Here is a 15,503-nt window from a genome sequence, read left to right as displayed (position 1 = left end):
TTTATTTTCTGAAATGTGAACTAAATGGTCATTTTATTGGGTCTGTAGTATTGTATTGTATAGTAAGTGGGTCAGTTCATTCAGTCGATCAGAATGAAGCATTCCTCAGCCCGTGGTATAACACAATAATAAACCCTGTTCTTAATTCCACGGTTGTTGTTGATACTGCTGTTTTACACCTATTGACTCTTATAGAACAGCTTCGAGAACGTTTTACATCAACAACTTTGTAAATGTAGATATTGTGACAAGTTTTTGTGTCCAATGTGAATTTGAGCAGACAAAGTCCAAATGCCAGTTTACATATGCTGCATCCTAAACTCATCCTAACCAATCTCAGCAAACCTATATGCAGTGTTTTTTTAAAGATAATGAAGAAGTCCATTTTTAGATTTCCTAACAGCTTGCGACTGCGCAAACGGCTCTTTTGGCTTAAAAAAACGACTGTCTGTATATAATAAAGACACGCAGTGACAACTAACGTTGAAGGGCATTGACACAGCTATTTTTTTGACAGACCTTATTGCATATGCATTTGTAAGAGTTTTATCTTCAGACACAAACTTTATTGGAGGAGGGTATTTAAATTAATCACAGGACATGATTGACTAAGGTTTGCGCAGGTCATTGTACTCGTATTTGTGGCTTTATTTACCCCTCCAAAAAATGTTGTCTTAAACCCTTCGCTGCTCTTGGTAGATTGCGTTGGTCATTATGGGAACTAGATATTGCGTCTGTGTTTTTTAATGTGCACCTTGCCTTGTTAGTAAATGACCCAAAGAAATGTCCACTCCCATCTGTACTTTTTTGAATTTTTGTCCTGTTTAGTTAATCTGGCCCTAGGTGAAATGCTTGTGGGTTCACCATGGTTCAGAGCTCATGACCACTGGGAGCTCTCATTTCATTGACTGCCCTTCTGTTAATGAAAACAGTCACCTTTACTACCTGATTAATTAAGCAAGAGATTAAATAAATTATGTCATTAAGCAATTGATCGAAAGCAAATTCCATCTATTGTCTCACAGTTGGCACGTGCCTCATTAGATGGGAAGCATTTAGCACAGCTTCAGAGGTCTTTAACCTTTCAAGATTTCAGTAAACTTTACCAAACTGTTATATATCCAATATTGTGATCTATTGTAATGAAAATGATAAATAATGTGATGAGAAATATCTGTTGCCATTTAAGGTAAATATTTTACACTCACATGCTTATTGTTCATTATGCTTTACACGTATGCAAGAATAAACCGTCCACAGACCATTTGCCCTCAATCCATAGACGCTCCTGATTTCCATGCATCTGCATATTTCCAAGGCTAATTAATCACGTGGCCGTTACGCATTCTATTAGTGCATTGGTTCTCAACCAGGGGGCACAGAGGTCCTGCAGGTGGGTCGCAACAGATCCCAGAAACACCAACCTTTTGAACTCTATCGCGAATGCACAGAGGAACACGATTGCAAATTGACGGATGGCAATGTTCTGTCTGAAGCTGCGTGAGTGAGTGGCTGCGCAGCCTTTTTGTAGGACCTGCCCAGTGTAATTTTAGGTTGCACAAAAAAGCTTAATATCTACAAAGTAGGCAAACGTCCAATCAGGCAGCAGCAATTACCTCCACATCATCATAAGAAACAGGTAGATCATATAAGTATGTTTGTCTTTCAGACTGTCAGTTCAGAATAAGCGCAAGTCTTTCTCTCTCCCAATGAGTTCAGAGTGTGCGTGAAGGGAGTTGCGTGTTAATAAAGTGCCTTTTCATATACAGTTTCTCTAAACTTGGACAGCTTTTTAAAGCTGTTGACAGTTATTAAAGATGTAAAGCGATATTTTCAACAGGCAAATGACACCACACCGCATCTGTATTATAAATTGCGATGTTAAAATGTCCAAAACACTACAATTTTGTAATAGTTTTAATGCAAAAGCTAATGGTTCACAATGGTATTTTAATGGAAACCATTCATTTCTGTGATGGTTTCTTTTGGGTTTCTTTTGTTTTTATCAGCAGGGTTGTTCCATTAATAATCTGATCAATCTGTCATATATATACAGTATATATAAACTATATCTAAACTATTTTCTATATTATCTTATCTATCCTCAATGGACAGTATGGGGGGGCACAAGTTCTCTAAATGGGTTCACAGGGGGACGCGACCATGAAAAGGTTGTGAACAACAGTATTAGTGCTTATTATTTTTGCAATTATCTGAGAAAAACAAAAGGCTTTTCCTAGACAGACTGTCTGGGAGGTTTGGTATGTGTATTTAACGTTCATAATTGAGGCGTTTTTATGGTGTAATAAACGTTTGTCCTTTTCTTCTTGTCCCATACAGAGGAATTGAATGGGTTAGTTTGACTAGTTTTCTGTCTTTCGCCACCTCTGTTCCCAACAACCTTGGACTTGTAAGGAATGAACTACAACACGTGGACCTACGCACAGGTGAAGAACATATACACTAATATACCTGCCTACCTATAACACACTCATTTAAAATAAATGAAAATCTGTATAATAGTAAACTATGTTATAACACAAATGTAATCATGGTAATTATGTTGTGGCTGAAAGCTTAAGTATCCACCTTTTTCACAAAGTGAAACTTGATCATTTAACTGAACTGTACACATACATTTTAGACACTTCTCGTTACATTAAGTGCTTTCTCCATCCAAGCAAATCCTTGAATGAGTGTGGTTTCAGTGCATTTAGACTTCTATGATTTAAAATGCATAAATTTAACAACATATTGACTTATTATGTGAGCATATAGATAAAAAATGATTATACTAAATTGTAAAATTTCGTTTTGATATGATTTATTAGTATAGGTTAAACTACACTTAAAAAGACACTAGGCTATAGCCTAATATAAAAAAAATAATGCAAAATACAATGTGTCAAACAGCAACATCTACAGATCTATGTTAGAGGTCCTCATGGGTCCCAGCGGCTTCGGGTCTAAAACATTGACAAAAAATGCCTTGTGCACAGGTCGTGTCGGATATGGCATCAGGTCTCTGGTAATTTAAAGTGAATGTGGTTTACCAAATCAACCACAAGGACACAAATTAAATCAATGGAATGGTTAGATGAATGACAAATATTTGTTGCACCAAACTTTACAAGACATAATTAGGTTAATAACAGCTGTTCGAACCTATAAAGCCTTGAGGTGTCTCGCTTGGCTGCAGGCTGCACAAGACATTTCGGGTCTAGTCGGGTTCTTAAGAAAGTGCAGTTTTTATCTGGTCTATTTTATCTGGCCTGCTCAAGAAGTTTGCTTGGCTAAAAGATCAGTTTTTTTGTTTTTAAAAGGTGAAACTGTGTAGTGTTTCAATTTGAAATATTCACAGCTTACTTGTACAACCATATTGAATTGCAGACTCTTAAAATGTAATCACTGGTAATGCTACAGGATTATTTTTGATTATCGGTAATTCAACATGTTTTTTTGTCATTAAAATACTTCCATACAGTAAACTCACCACAAAAGACTAGACTAGTCTTTGTTACTCATTAACAATAATTAGCCATATACCTACACCCTTGATCCTACGAGTGCTTCCCAGTTAAAAAAATAGTTCACCCCAAAATTAAATTTAGGTCGTAATACAACACTGTACTTATAGCGGCAAGGGCATTTTCCAAACGGCATTTGTGCGCCCTTGAAGGGCCCTTGGCAGGGGACGCCATTTGTAGGGGGGTTCCAACACAAGTGAACACCTGAATCCATTCGCGAATGGCCTTTTCAAAAGTCCGTTAGCAAGGGTACATGCCATGGTCATGTCAAGGAAGTGAGTTCCATTTGTGGTCACGTGAACTTGGATTACGAGTTCTCGCGACACATTTTGAAACAAATATGATGTGGGATTTTGACAATACCTAAATGTAAGAACAATAATCAAGCCTGTGGCCATGTGAACAGTGTTCCAGACATGTTGCGCACAGCAATTTGAATCCCGGCTCGCGGTCCTTTCCCAATCCTCCTGTCCTCTCTCCTCCACGTCGCTTCCTGTGGGTCTCAACTGTCCTATCAAAAAAGTCCAAGAAAAGTACATAAAAAAACTGTATAAAACAAAGTTGTTTTGCAAATTTTTTTGTAAATTGATTTGTTTTTTTCTCTCTACCTGCTAGGACGGTGCTTTGCATTTCGAGGTGAACGTGGAAACGATGAGCCAGCAATTGAAATGATTAAAGTATCACATCTCAAGTACGTGATACAATCTCACATTTTCTCCTTTTGTTGAAGCACCAAATTACTTGAGTCCCTGTGCTTTCCCTCAGTCGTGATTCATGTTTTTTGGACAAACACAATGTGCCCTAAAGAATGATTTCCTGAAAGGTGTCTAGGACGCACTTTCCCTAATTCTATCTACTACCTCAATCTCTTTCTGTCACTGACTTTAGCATCCAGACCTTGTTTTCTAAGGTGAGGCAAAGTGATGGTTTAAATTTGTGATGGATTTGATTTAATGTGTGTCAGAGCTTTAAAGAAAAGTTTGAAGTGATTCAGTTTAGCTTGATATATAAAACAAGATGCCGCATTAGGAGCTGTTTCTATGGGTCGTCCGCCATATTAGTACAGTGCGAGCCGGTATGTGTTGCAAAGTCTGTGGTTTTCACAATAAATGTGGGGGTTTTGAGGGATTTTGTTATTTAGCTGTCAATCTTAAAATTACTTTATTTATGAAAGTCTTAAAAAAATATGTTATTTGGACTAGGGAGTCTAGTGATGATTGATATTGTTACACTGGTCTGGCAACCCTGCCACGCCACCCCGTAAACACTCAAGAGCAAGCTGACTGTGTGTTTGCAACTATAGTTATATGCTCGTATAATCATGAAAATTGATTTACTGTTATGTAAACTCTCATATTATATTCACTTAGCCAACACATGACAACATCAAAAGTGTATGCCATTTTTCCAGCATTTTTCATTCATTCTAGCAAACTGCGAGTTACATCAGTGGACCATTCCAAGATGGTGGACATGTTTATGTGCTTGGTGCGCTTGAATTCGGCATCTAGTCATATATATTTATGCATGAAACCACCACAAGTTTAACTAATACTCAAGGAGCAAATGCCATCAAACAGCCAGCATTGGCAAGTATGTTACTAAAAGTAGTGATACTATTTGCTTTTACGATCTTAACTCATTAGGTAAATATCAATTGGTCCAGCAATTATTAAAGTCAAGCAAGCAGTCAGTAATAAATATTACAAGCAGTAGGGCGAGAAAATGCAACAGGACAATGATTTATATAAAAGAGTAGGCCTTTAATACATCATTATAGATATGTTAGTTGCTAACATACAGTGAGGAGAGTTCATAGTTTTCTTTTGGTGTTTCTTTTATACTATTAAGGATTTCATCTCCATATTGTTTAGGTTGCATTTAACATCCTAATGCACTTATCCAGTATTGTAACACATTTTCACAACTGTTTATCTTCATTTAAGATAATAAACTCACGTAGAAAGCCATTTTGACATCATTCATGTATGTATTTGACTAGTCATGGGCAGATCTTAATTATTGTTCGCAGTCTTTAAGCACACAGAAAGCTGCCAAGACTTCTAGAAATTTCACATTTCATGTGAAAATAATGTAGAAATCCAGGTCATTCAATGGGTTTCCTTGCAACTGAAAGTATGATTGTATGCTTTCCTTTAGGCAATACCTGGTTGTGGTGTTCAGAGACAAACCATTGGAACTCTGGGATGTCCGCACAGGAACTTTGCTGCGTGAGATGGCTAAGAACTTCCCTACTGTCACTGCCCTGGTACTACAACGCAAGCACACACACATTTATGTTTTATTATCTCTGTGGGGTTGGTGCATAGGCGTAATGAGATGTATACTGTACACACTGTATATTTTGTCCCCTCAACCTAAAGATCATAGAAAACCTTTAGCATTTTTAGATTTTCTAAATTAATTTTTCTGTAAAATGTGTAAGCTTTTGTGCCTATGGGGACCTCAATTTCGGGCGACACAGTGATTAGGATCACCATGAGTTGGTTTGCATTCAGGTTTAAGTCCCCACTAACATATAAAAAACAAGTCCACATACACATACACGCACAAACACAGACACACACACACACACACACACACAAACAGACTGGAGATAATAGAAGAGAAACATAGGTAATATATTATGCAGACTATCAATTCCTATATTAAAAATAATTTACGCAAAATGTCACATTTAAAAATAATATTAACAAGTTCAAAATTCTTAAGCTGATGTCAGCAGCCCCCGGCGAGCAAAACGAGTGCCACCAGTGTGCAATCAGTGGCCAGGAAATCTAAAACTCCAGAGCAGAAAAAACAGTGAGATGCCAAAAGCAAATCTTTTGTTACTCTGATCAGAGCAGTCTCTGTACTGTGATGTGCTCCAAATCCTGACTGGAACTCTTCACAGATGTCAATCCTTTAGGGCAGTGCTTCTCAACCGGTGGGGCACGCGGACACTCTCCTGGGGGGGGGCGCGAGTAGGTTAATTTTTTTTATCACTAAACTACTGTCATAAAAAGTTATAGTTTTGTATATACATTACTCCTGAATAAAAATTTAAATGTGTATGGACTGATTTAAAAAAAAGAATTTGATTGGTTTTCGGATAGTGAGCGCAAATGCAGGTGATAAGCAGTTTTATTAAGCGAGTCCTTGAGTCGTTCATTCAAACGATTCGTTCAAATGGCCGATTCATCATGAATGAGATAGATGTTTGTGCATGGGTCATTGAATTTTTGACTCAACCGATTCGTTCAAAACACTGAATCATTCAAAACACTATTGAGTGTTGCTGTGAGATGCGCTATGCTGTGAACTTTGTTTGGATTCATCGGATCTATTTTTGCTGCTAAATTAGACCAAAACAGTCATTATTTAGTCTAAAATCAGTGTCACATTTTCAATCGTGAGGTGATGGTAAATTAAGTGATGGTCAATTGTCAGCTCTCTTGGTCGTCAGGTCGTGTGATGCATGTTGCTGAACTGTATTCAAAAGTTATAAATATAAAAACACCACATTTTGAAATTTAACTGCAGTATGTTCATTTAGTTTATTTGTGTGTGCTGCGCTCATAGACTAGGCGCTCATTTGCTTGATTTCTCATCGAGAAGCTGCGCAAGCCTCAAAAGTTTAAGGTCCTTGCACCCTGACTGAGTCCGAAACTGTCGTATTCGTTTTTTCACATCCGCATTTGGTGGCTCTCAATTGTCAAAAACACCCCTCAAAATATTTGCTACGGATGTGAAAAATGCAGAAAATTGAATTGATTTTTATGACGGACGGAAGTTTCAGAGGCTGCAAACGTATAAAACGTGAGGCTGTATTTAGTTATATATATATAAAATGAATAAACTAGCCAGAATATAGACTACAGTTAAAGCTTTTATAGCGTGGCCTGGCTTGCGTCTCTGTCCTATTTGGTCGATATATTTGACAGCCTGAACAGCCTCAACCTGTCTTTGCAAGGCCGCGGAACTCATATTTTGCTCCTTGCAGACAAACTGCACGCCTTCACACAAAAACTAGACCTCTGGCATGGCCGCATCAGTCGAGGGAATGCTTTCTTCTCCCTATTTCAATCAGCGTCTGAGCACCTGTCAGCAATGAAAAACAATTTAAAGAGGATTATCGCTCTTTTGCGTGGGTTCGAGATCTGTTTGTGTGCACAGCAAACGAGCTATCAATTGATATGCAGGAACAGCTTATTGAGCTGAAGAGTGACAGTAGACTGAAGGAACTCTTTAACTCCTGCCCTCTTTCGTCATTCTGGGCAGCATTGATGCAGGAATATCCTGAACTCAGTGAAGTCGCCTTGAAGATTCTCCTTCCTTTCGCGTCAACATATTTGTGTGAGGCAGGATTCTCAAAAATGACTGCACTCAAAACGAAATACTGCAATCGTGCACAAATCGAGGATGATTTGAGGCTATGTTTATCAAACATTAAGCCAAGAATTGAGGATCTTTGCAAGGCAAAGCAGGCTCAGGTCTCACATTAACATCACCTACCTGCAAGCTTCTGTAAAAAAATGCAGATGATGCCTACTATTAGGCCTAGTAATGATAACAATAATAAAGCATACATTAATATCAGAGGTCTGATTTACTCACCGTAAATAACTCATGATCTGTTAAATAAACTCCACTATTCAGTTGTTTACATTTTTCTCATAAGCATTTATGAGCACAGGATATGGAAAATGTAAAACACGATTGTTGATGCTTATACATTATCATAAATACCTTCGTAAAGGGCTACCTCACTATTTTACATTTACAATAAAGCTTTCAGCGATACTGGATAACATAAACAATGTTACTCACACATATATGACAAACTCTGTAAAATGCAGATATTGAGTCATCAACGTAATGCCCTCTGGAGCCAAGAGAGGGCACCAATCACTGACTCTACAGTATAATAAAGTCCGCCTTTTCTACAGCCTCAGCACATTTGCTCTATAAATGTGTAACTCTAAAAAGGCACTATGAAGTAAGGCATAGAATAAAGGGAGGACCAGTCAATGACATCGATGCCTTCATCGTCCAGAATGTGCCTACGGACTCTGGTCACATGAGGCCGGACATTATCATGCACCTGCATAAGATCTGATAATAGATCTGAGGGCTTCACCCGATACTTCATAGCACATGGAGGTCTGTGAGACCCTCTACGGATGGTCCTCCCGAGACCCCCCTTGCTGTTGCCTCTTCAGTGTACAGCTGTTGTCACTTTCATTTGCACCAAAACAAGTAAAAATGGTTCACAATCACTCATGCTTCCTTACCGGATTGATATTCCTAAAGGTTAACCGACTTGTGTTATGCTAAGAATGATCAAGTGTTCCCTTAATATTTTTTGAGCAGTTTATTAAAATCATGAATTTGATTTTTGAAGTTGCCTCCTGTCACATACTGAGGAATTCATCACTGTACATGTCACTGTTGGTTAATGCATTTACTAATAATAAGAATTACAAACTTATTGTAAAGTGTTTCCAATTTATTTTGCATGAAGTAGTATGTGTGCAGTGACATACAAAAGTTCAAACCGTCTAAGAACAAACCTGTATGTGACTAGCAATAAAATATGTGTCCGTTTGAAACAAGGGTTTGCTTTAAAAATAAAGCTGCATAAGTGGTTGAATTAATTGCTGTTATCCTGTCCTCCTGACCTTTGTGTTTTAAGTGTTTCTGTACTGTGTGGTAGATCAGTGTGATGACTGAAATCTGATGTGTGTGTTTCTTGACAGGAGTGGTCTCCTTCTCACAACCTCAAAAGTCTGAAGAAAAAGCAGCTTGCAGCACGAGAGGCCATGGCAAGACAGACCACCCTTGCTGATGCAGAGCAGAGCAGCGTAGAGTCCTCCTTAATCAGGTTTGAAATGAAAAGATCAACACTATAATGGCTTCAGCCCAATCCCATACAGTATGTTATACTTCTGAAACTCAAAAGGAGGTTTGTAGTCAACTATATAGTTAGTTAATCCACAACACATCCTTATAACTGAATCTACAAAAATATCTCCCATCATAAGGTTGCATTTGTTTGTTTCTTGCTACTGTACAGTACACCTGGATGAATAATTGGACTGCTTTTATGTTTTGTTAGTCGTTGACTCTCTTGCTGTGTCTTGTTTGCTAATGTCCATGATGATTGGGCCCTTGCACAAGTGCCACCACCACCTGCTGGCTTTAGGTACAGTGAACAGTGGACAATGTGCATATAGCGAGGTACGTTATAGGGCGACTGATTTATTTATATGTGCAAGACTCCTACTACCAGCTGGTGGCACTATGACTATAGGTAATATATTGAAAATGAACCTGCTAATCAAGATCTCGCTAGGCAGATTAGAAACTTCCAGACAGGTGTGTTGAGCCAAATTGAAGCTAAACTTTGCAGGACACTGACCCTCCAGGACCGATCTTGGACACCCCTGGTTTATAGCATGGGTCAAAGAGACTTTTTGTAGATATTGCGGAGGTGCACCAGTGCCCTCACCAGCTGCTTGCTTTAGGAAAACAGTGAATGATGGGTAATTTGCATTTAGGTAGGTATATTTCAGGAGTAATTTGTTAACATGTGGCACATTTCCTGCTGCCAGCTTGTGCCCTATGACTACAAGTGAATATTGCCATGTGAATGTCTTCAGGCAAGGGGTCTTATCAAACCGGTGAATTTTGGGGCATATCAAGTTCAAGTTTAAGTTGAGCTTTATTGTCATTCCGCTACATGTGGGGGCATAGAGTGGAACGAAATGTTGTGCGACCGGTTGTCGTTGTATGGGACATTGTATGTCTTAAGTTATATCAACTTCCTGTTTGATGGCGAAACACTGAATTTATGAAGGCTTCCACTGACACACCCTTCAATGAAAAGTCAGGATCTTTTTTATTAGGAATAAAGGCCCTTATTTGGGACTATCAAATATGATGTTGATCTAATCAAGGGCGTCGATTTGTGTAGGGACGTGTCCCCACCAATATGCAGGGAACACTTAATTGTCCCTATCAATTATTTTGACCAACAATCAATGTACATTTATATATAACCTCTGATGTCGGTCTGTGTCTTGTAATTTTTACTTATTAGTTGTTTTATTTAAAATTCACTTATCCAGAAATCATTAATTGAACTTCTTTTACAATCGCATTCTGGAAAAATAGCACAGTTTATGGTACACAAATCTTTACGTTCTGTTCTCTGCAATAAGTCCCGCCTCCGTAACTCACATCGCTAATAGCATTGGCTTTGCCTTTCTTAAGTCCCACCTCTCTAACCCAGATCGCTTTATGAATGACTTTGCCTTCTCTCGCAAACATGTGTTGTAGTCTGCAGCTTATTATTTAGTTTTTATTGCGCCAAAGCTATGAACAAGACCCGATGAGTGTGATTGTGCAGGTAACAATTTCATCAACAAAAATATGCTTTGTGACATATTGATTCAGTGATAGTGTTTTTCTCAATGCATGACAATCCTCTATCTACAGTAAAGTTTCTCAGTGTGTTTAAAATGAGAGCTTTGAATTGATTCAATGTCAAGCATTGGCCAATTTCAATGTCATTGAATTGATTAAAAAATCTAAAGGCCGTCCGTCATTTTGTCGGATAACAATGAGGGCAATTTGTAAATCCCTGTTTCCCTTCAGCGTGATTTGCTCGCGAAGCGACCTGCGTGTTTTCACCCGTCATTGTTATGGACTAGACATATGATGCGTTCCGGGAAAACCCGTCGGGTATCGCGCTGGGATGCGGGAAAGACAGTTCACCTATCCAAGTAAACCACGTAACATGAAGAATGAAGGAGTATCAATGCAAATTTCCCGCCAGTCCTGTGTAAACTATGTCACGCAAAGTTATTTTACACCATGTTTTCGTGAGTTGACAGTCACAGAGCTCCCAGTCTGCAGCACCGGGAGTAAGCAGCCGGACCGCGATTGCAAAACATACATGAGATGATCAAAAGTCCAGACACTGCACATGATAAACAACTTAAAACTTGCTTCACTGCTTATTATTTGTTGTCTGTAATGTTTGTTAGTTTTCTTGTGTAGTGATAATGGCAGAGCTCTCATTCTTTAAGTGTGCTGCACCATTTTCCTTACTTTCGTTTTATTCAAACGGTTTTGTACAGTATTTTTATAGACTTCAACACTAGGATTTTTTTATAAATTGTTAATAGAGTAAGTCTCTCACCGCTGTTAAGTTACTTTTATTTGTGATACTGGACTGTTGTGCTTTCAATTTCATCACTGAAATTTAAACACGATTTACTCCAAATTCCGTTCCTGAAAATCAAAGCGCTTCAGTCGACCTCAGCCATAACTTTTGTTACATACACAAGATATGAGCAAAATAAAAAGTGATTTGGAAAGGGCTTGAATATGCTATCAAAAACTGTAACGGCTTTATTGGGCATTCGGTTGTTTCACAATACAACAAGTTCCGAGACGCCAGTACAGCGTGATGACGTCACGAAGATACAAATTACCACCTAACGCCACCTTGAACCATAATGATGGGAAAATAAAAGATTATGACGGATTTTATACGAGCATGTCAGTCAAAATGACGGACAAAAAAAACTGTAGCGCAACCTCTGGTGTGTACGTTTGAAAATGCGTGTGCTGCAGTGAGACAGAGAGGTGAGGAGACTAATGCTGTTAGTTAAACAGAGTGGATGTAGCAGCCGATGATGAGAGAAGATGAAAAGAACAATTCACAACCTTTTCGTAAATTATGTTAATTTAAGGCCTGATCCGTCCAAAAATCATAAGCAATGCTCCGACACAGAGCCTTCAAGAATTGGTCCATTTATCTTTAGATCTTTTAAGTTTAAATTTCACTTCACTGAAGCACTTTAAGCACCAACACTGTTTCAGTAAGTTACCTTTCATGTAGATGTGTGCTTCAAATGAAGAACTTAATGTTAAACAGTTTGTAAGATAAAGATTTACAAGTAAATTTTGCCTATGATCATTAAAAAAAGTGAAGTGAAAGTGAAGTGAAAGTGACTAATTTGTCAGATATGGTGACCCATATCCGAGATATACCTCTGCTTTTAACCCATCCAGAGTGTAGTGAACACACGCACAGCAAGTGGTGAACACACATACACCCAGAGCAGTGGGCAGCTATCGCTGCAGCGCCCGGGGAGCAAGTAGGGGTAAGGTGTCTTGTTCAAGGACACCTCAATCGTTACCCGCCTGACCTGAGGATCGAACCGGCAACCTTCTGGTCACGAGTCCAACCCTCTAACCATTAGGCCACGACTGCCCCTAAAAAAAGTGAACTGGTTAAAGCAAGAAAATTTTAAATGCGTTAAATGCGATGCGGTCTAAAATTTGTGGACAAACAAGGGCAAAAGTTAGGTGCACCCAAGAAAAAAAGTTAGGCGCACCAGTGCAACCAGTGCAAAGAGTTAGTCTAGAGCCCTGAGATGTGTGGAGACAAATCACTCCAGGTTTGACATCAACCCAGACGTTTCTCTTGTCATGTGACTGTTTGTATCATGCCATGTTTAAACGTATGTAAATGATCAAGTAAATAATGACAGTATTTTCTTATTCTTTGCTTGATATAGTTTTGATTGATTAATGAGGGGTAAATTGATACTAGTACTGCACGCAACTTTACACATGGCCTGCTCTTTCTCTCTCTCTCTCTCTCTCTCTCTCTCTCTCTTTCTCAGTCTGTTGCAGGATGCTGAAAGTAAGTCTGAAACGAGTCATGGCATCTCTGCTCGCGAGCACTTTGTGTTTACTGACACGGATGGCCAGGTCTATCACATTACAGTGGAAGGAAACACCGTAAAGGATGGGGCACGTATCCCTCCTGATGTGAGTGACTTTGCACGCACACATACTCACATTTTTACATGCATCCTACTGCCAGCTCAGTTTTTCTATAATTTCATCCAAACTATTTAAATCTCCTTCTGATTTTCTTTATTTTCTACTTTCCTTTTCTATGAGCTTTCCCATCCCTGGACAGGTCCGCTTACACTGTTTATTTTTTATTTAATTAAATTTTACAAGGTTAGTCCTGCTGAGATATAAAATCTTCTCTTCCGAGGAGTCCTAGCTGAAATGGCAGTACAAAAAGTTATACAAATAACAAATGACAGACACATCAATTAATAAGTGCATACATGAAATCAAAGAAGTAAGAAAAAAAGTCCACATTTCCTTTAATTTAGTCCATAAAAGATTTTTAAAAGAGTTATGTTGATGTATTAAAATCACGTTAGGATTTTAATGTACTGTGATACCACAGTACAACAATGCATTAAAAGTAAACACGTTGAAGCATTCTCCTAAATTGATGTCGCTGTGTTCATCAGAACATAGAGATTTATACACAACTCACACAACACAACAGTAAATGACTGCAGAATTTGTATTTATAGGTGAACTGTCCCTTTAAGGGCAATGGCTTTTATATTATTATTTAGAACTTGCACTACATGAAAAGAGCATGAAACAAGGCATATCAGTAAAATAAGCTTTTTGATGATGTTCTGCAGAGGTTTTGCTTAGTGATGTACTCTAAATAATGTCATGCCAAAGGCTGCCCTGTAAATGCTCCACCTCACGCATTCAACACACTCTTAGTCTGTGATTTTATTCTCTCTTGTGAGCCGCCAAGCCGATTTAAGTATGCAAACGCAATTCGATCTGATGTTAACTATGGTTCATCATTGCCCTCTATCATTTACTCACACTTTCTTATTTAGAACACAAAACTGTTTGAATCCCAAGAGTGGCACCAAGAATATATGTTCACACTTGAAAGTACTTTTCAAGGTTTTGCTGAAAATGATATTCAGGCACCCTTACAATGGTGACGATGGCCATCCGATTTGAGGTTATTTTGTGTTAAAAGTTTGGCACACAGTAACGTCTTTGGCTTAGGCCAAATCTATTGCACCTTTTGCCTTTCTGATTTGACCAAAACCATGCATTCCCAGTTTCCTGCTACAGCATGTAAGTTATACACATACACTTTTCGATAGGCCAGTCAGTGCTCATATACCGTTCACCCCACTCATAGAAATGTTATTTTGTTGAAATAAGAAATGGGACTGTTCAAATCTGTCCTGACCTCAGTCTGTGGAATCTGTTGTTGAAAGAGCCATCAAATTACTTATGTTACATTTCTTCTGAAAAGGAGAAAAATCACTAGAAGAAAATCTTTCAAGAGAAAGTTGTAATGTCCAAAAATGTTCATACGTGAAATTGAAGTTCCTCTACTCTTTTTAGGGCAGTATGGGAAGTATTGCCTGTATTGCATGGAAAGGAGACACCCTAGTTTTGGGGGATGTAGATGGAAACCTCAACTTTTGGGACCTGAAAGCTCGCCTTTCAAGGTACAGATATGTTTTACAAAGTAGGGCCTGAATTTAAGCGTGTGTCGGGAGCAAAACATTGTTACCTTAAATACTAACTGGGTTTAGAAACAAAGCTATTTTGTCTGACTTCTGTGTGTTATGTATTGTTTAGGGGTGTACCTACACACCGTGGATGGGTGAAAAAGATTCGTTTTGCTCCAGGAAAAGGCAACCAAAAGCTCTTGGTCATGTACACAGATGGAGCTGAGGTCTGGGATACCAAAGAGGTGCGTGACCTTTTTTTGCAAAGGTGTCACAGCTTTATTATATCATTTGTGTTTTTATTGAAAAAAGAATCTGTTTCCCTGGAATAAAGGTGGGACATCATTTCCTACAGTCTCTAGCTTTTTTGCAGTAAGAAATTAGTGACATTACTAGTTTTTCATTAAAATATGAGGCTTTCAGTCATTTAACAAAAGCTTTATGGAGCACAAATTGGGTCTTATAATATTTCAACCAAGTTTATTGAAGTTTTTTTCATACCAATAAAGCATTGTTGTAGTGACAATCCTTTGTTTGTTCATTTTCTGATGAGAGTCAATTTGTAAATGTGTTCTGTTGGCTGTATCTTCATTAG

The 15,503-nt window shown here is 38.4% G+C and overlaps 1 protein-coding gene across 2 annotated transcripts in view; it reads left to right on the top strand.

The window, feature by feature from the left end:
- The window catches only part of wdr11 (WD repeat domain 11), an 87,661-nt gene that overhangs the window by 42,535 nt on the left and 29,623 nt on the right, over positions 1 to 15,503 (top strand). For both annotated transcript variants that reach the window (XM_056760468.1, XM_056760467.1), the window contains exons 12-18: positions 2,341 to 2,447; positions 4,143 to 4,218; positions 5,688 to 5,796; positions 9,287 to 9,411; positions 13,229 to 13,376; positions 14,799 to 14,905; positions 15,039 to 15,153. In XM_056760468.1, coding sequence (XP_056616446.1) covers positions 2,341 to 2,447; positions 4,143 to 4,218; positions 5,688 to 5,796; positions 9,287 to 9,411; positions 13,229 to 13,376; positions 14,799 to 14,905; positions 15,039 to 15,153 — 787 coding nt within the window. The remainder of the gene's footprint in view (positions 1 to 2,340; positions 2,448 to 4,142; positions 4,219 to 5,687; positions 5,797 to 9,286; positions 9,412 to 13,228; positions 13,377 to 14,798; positions 14,906 to 15,038; positions 15,154 to 15,503) is intronic.

Source organism: Triplophysa dalaica, chromosome 11, assembly GCF_015846415.1.
Source record: "Triplophysa dalaica isolate WHDGS20190420 chromosome 11, ASM1584641v1, whole genome shotgun sequence".
Lineage (NCBI taxonomy): Eukaryota > Metazoa > Chordata > Actinopteri > Cypriniformes > Nemacheilidae > Triplophysa > Triplophysa dalaica.
This window is presented reverse-complemented; position numbering and strand designations above follow the sequence as displayed.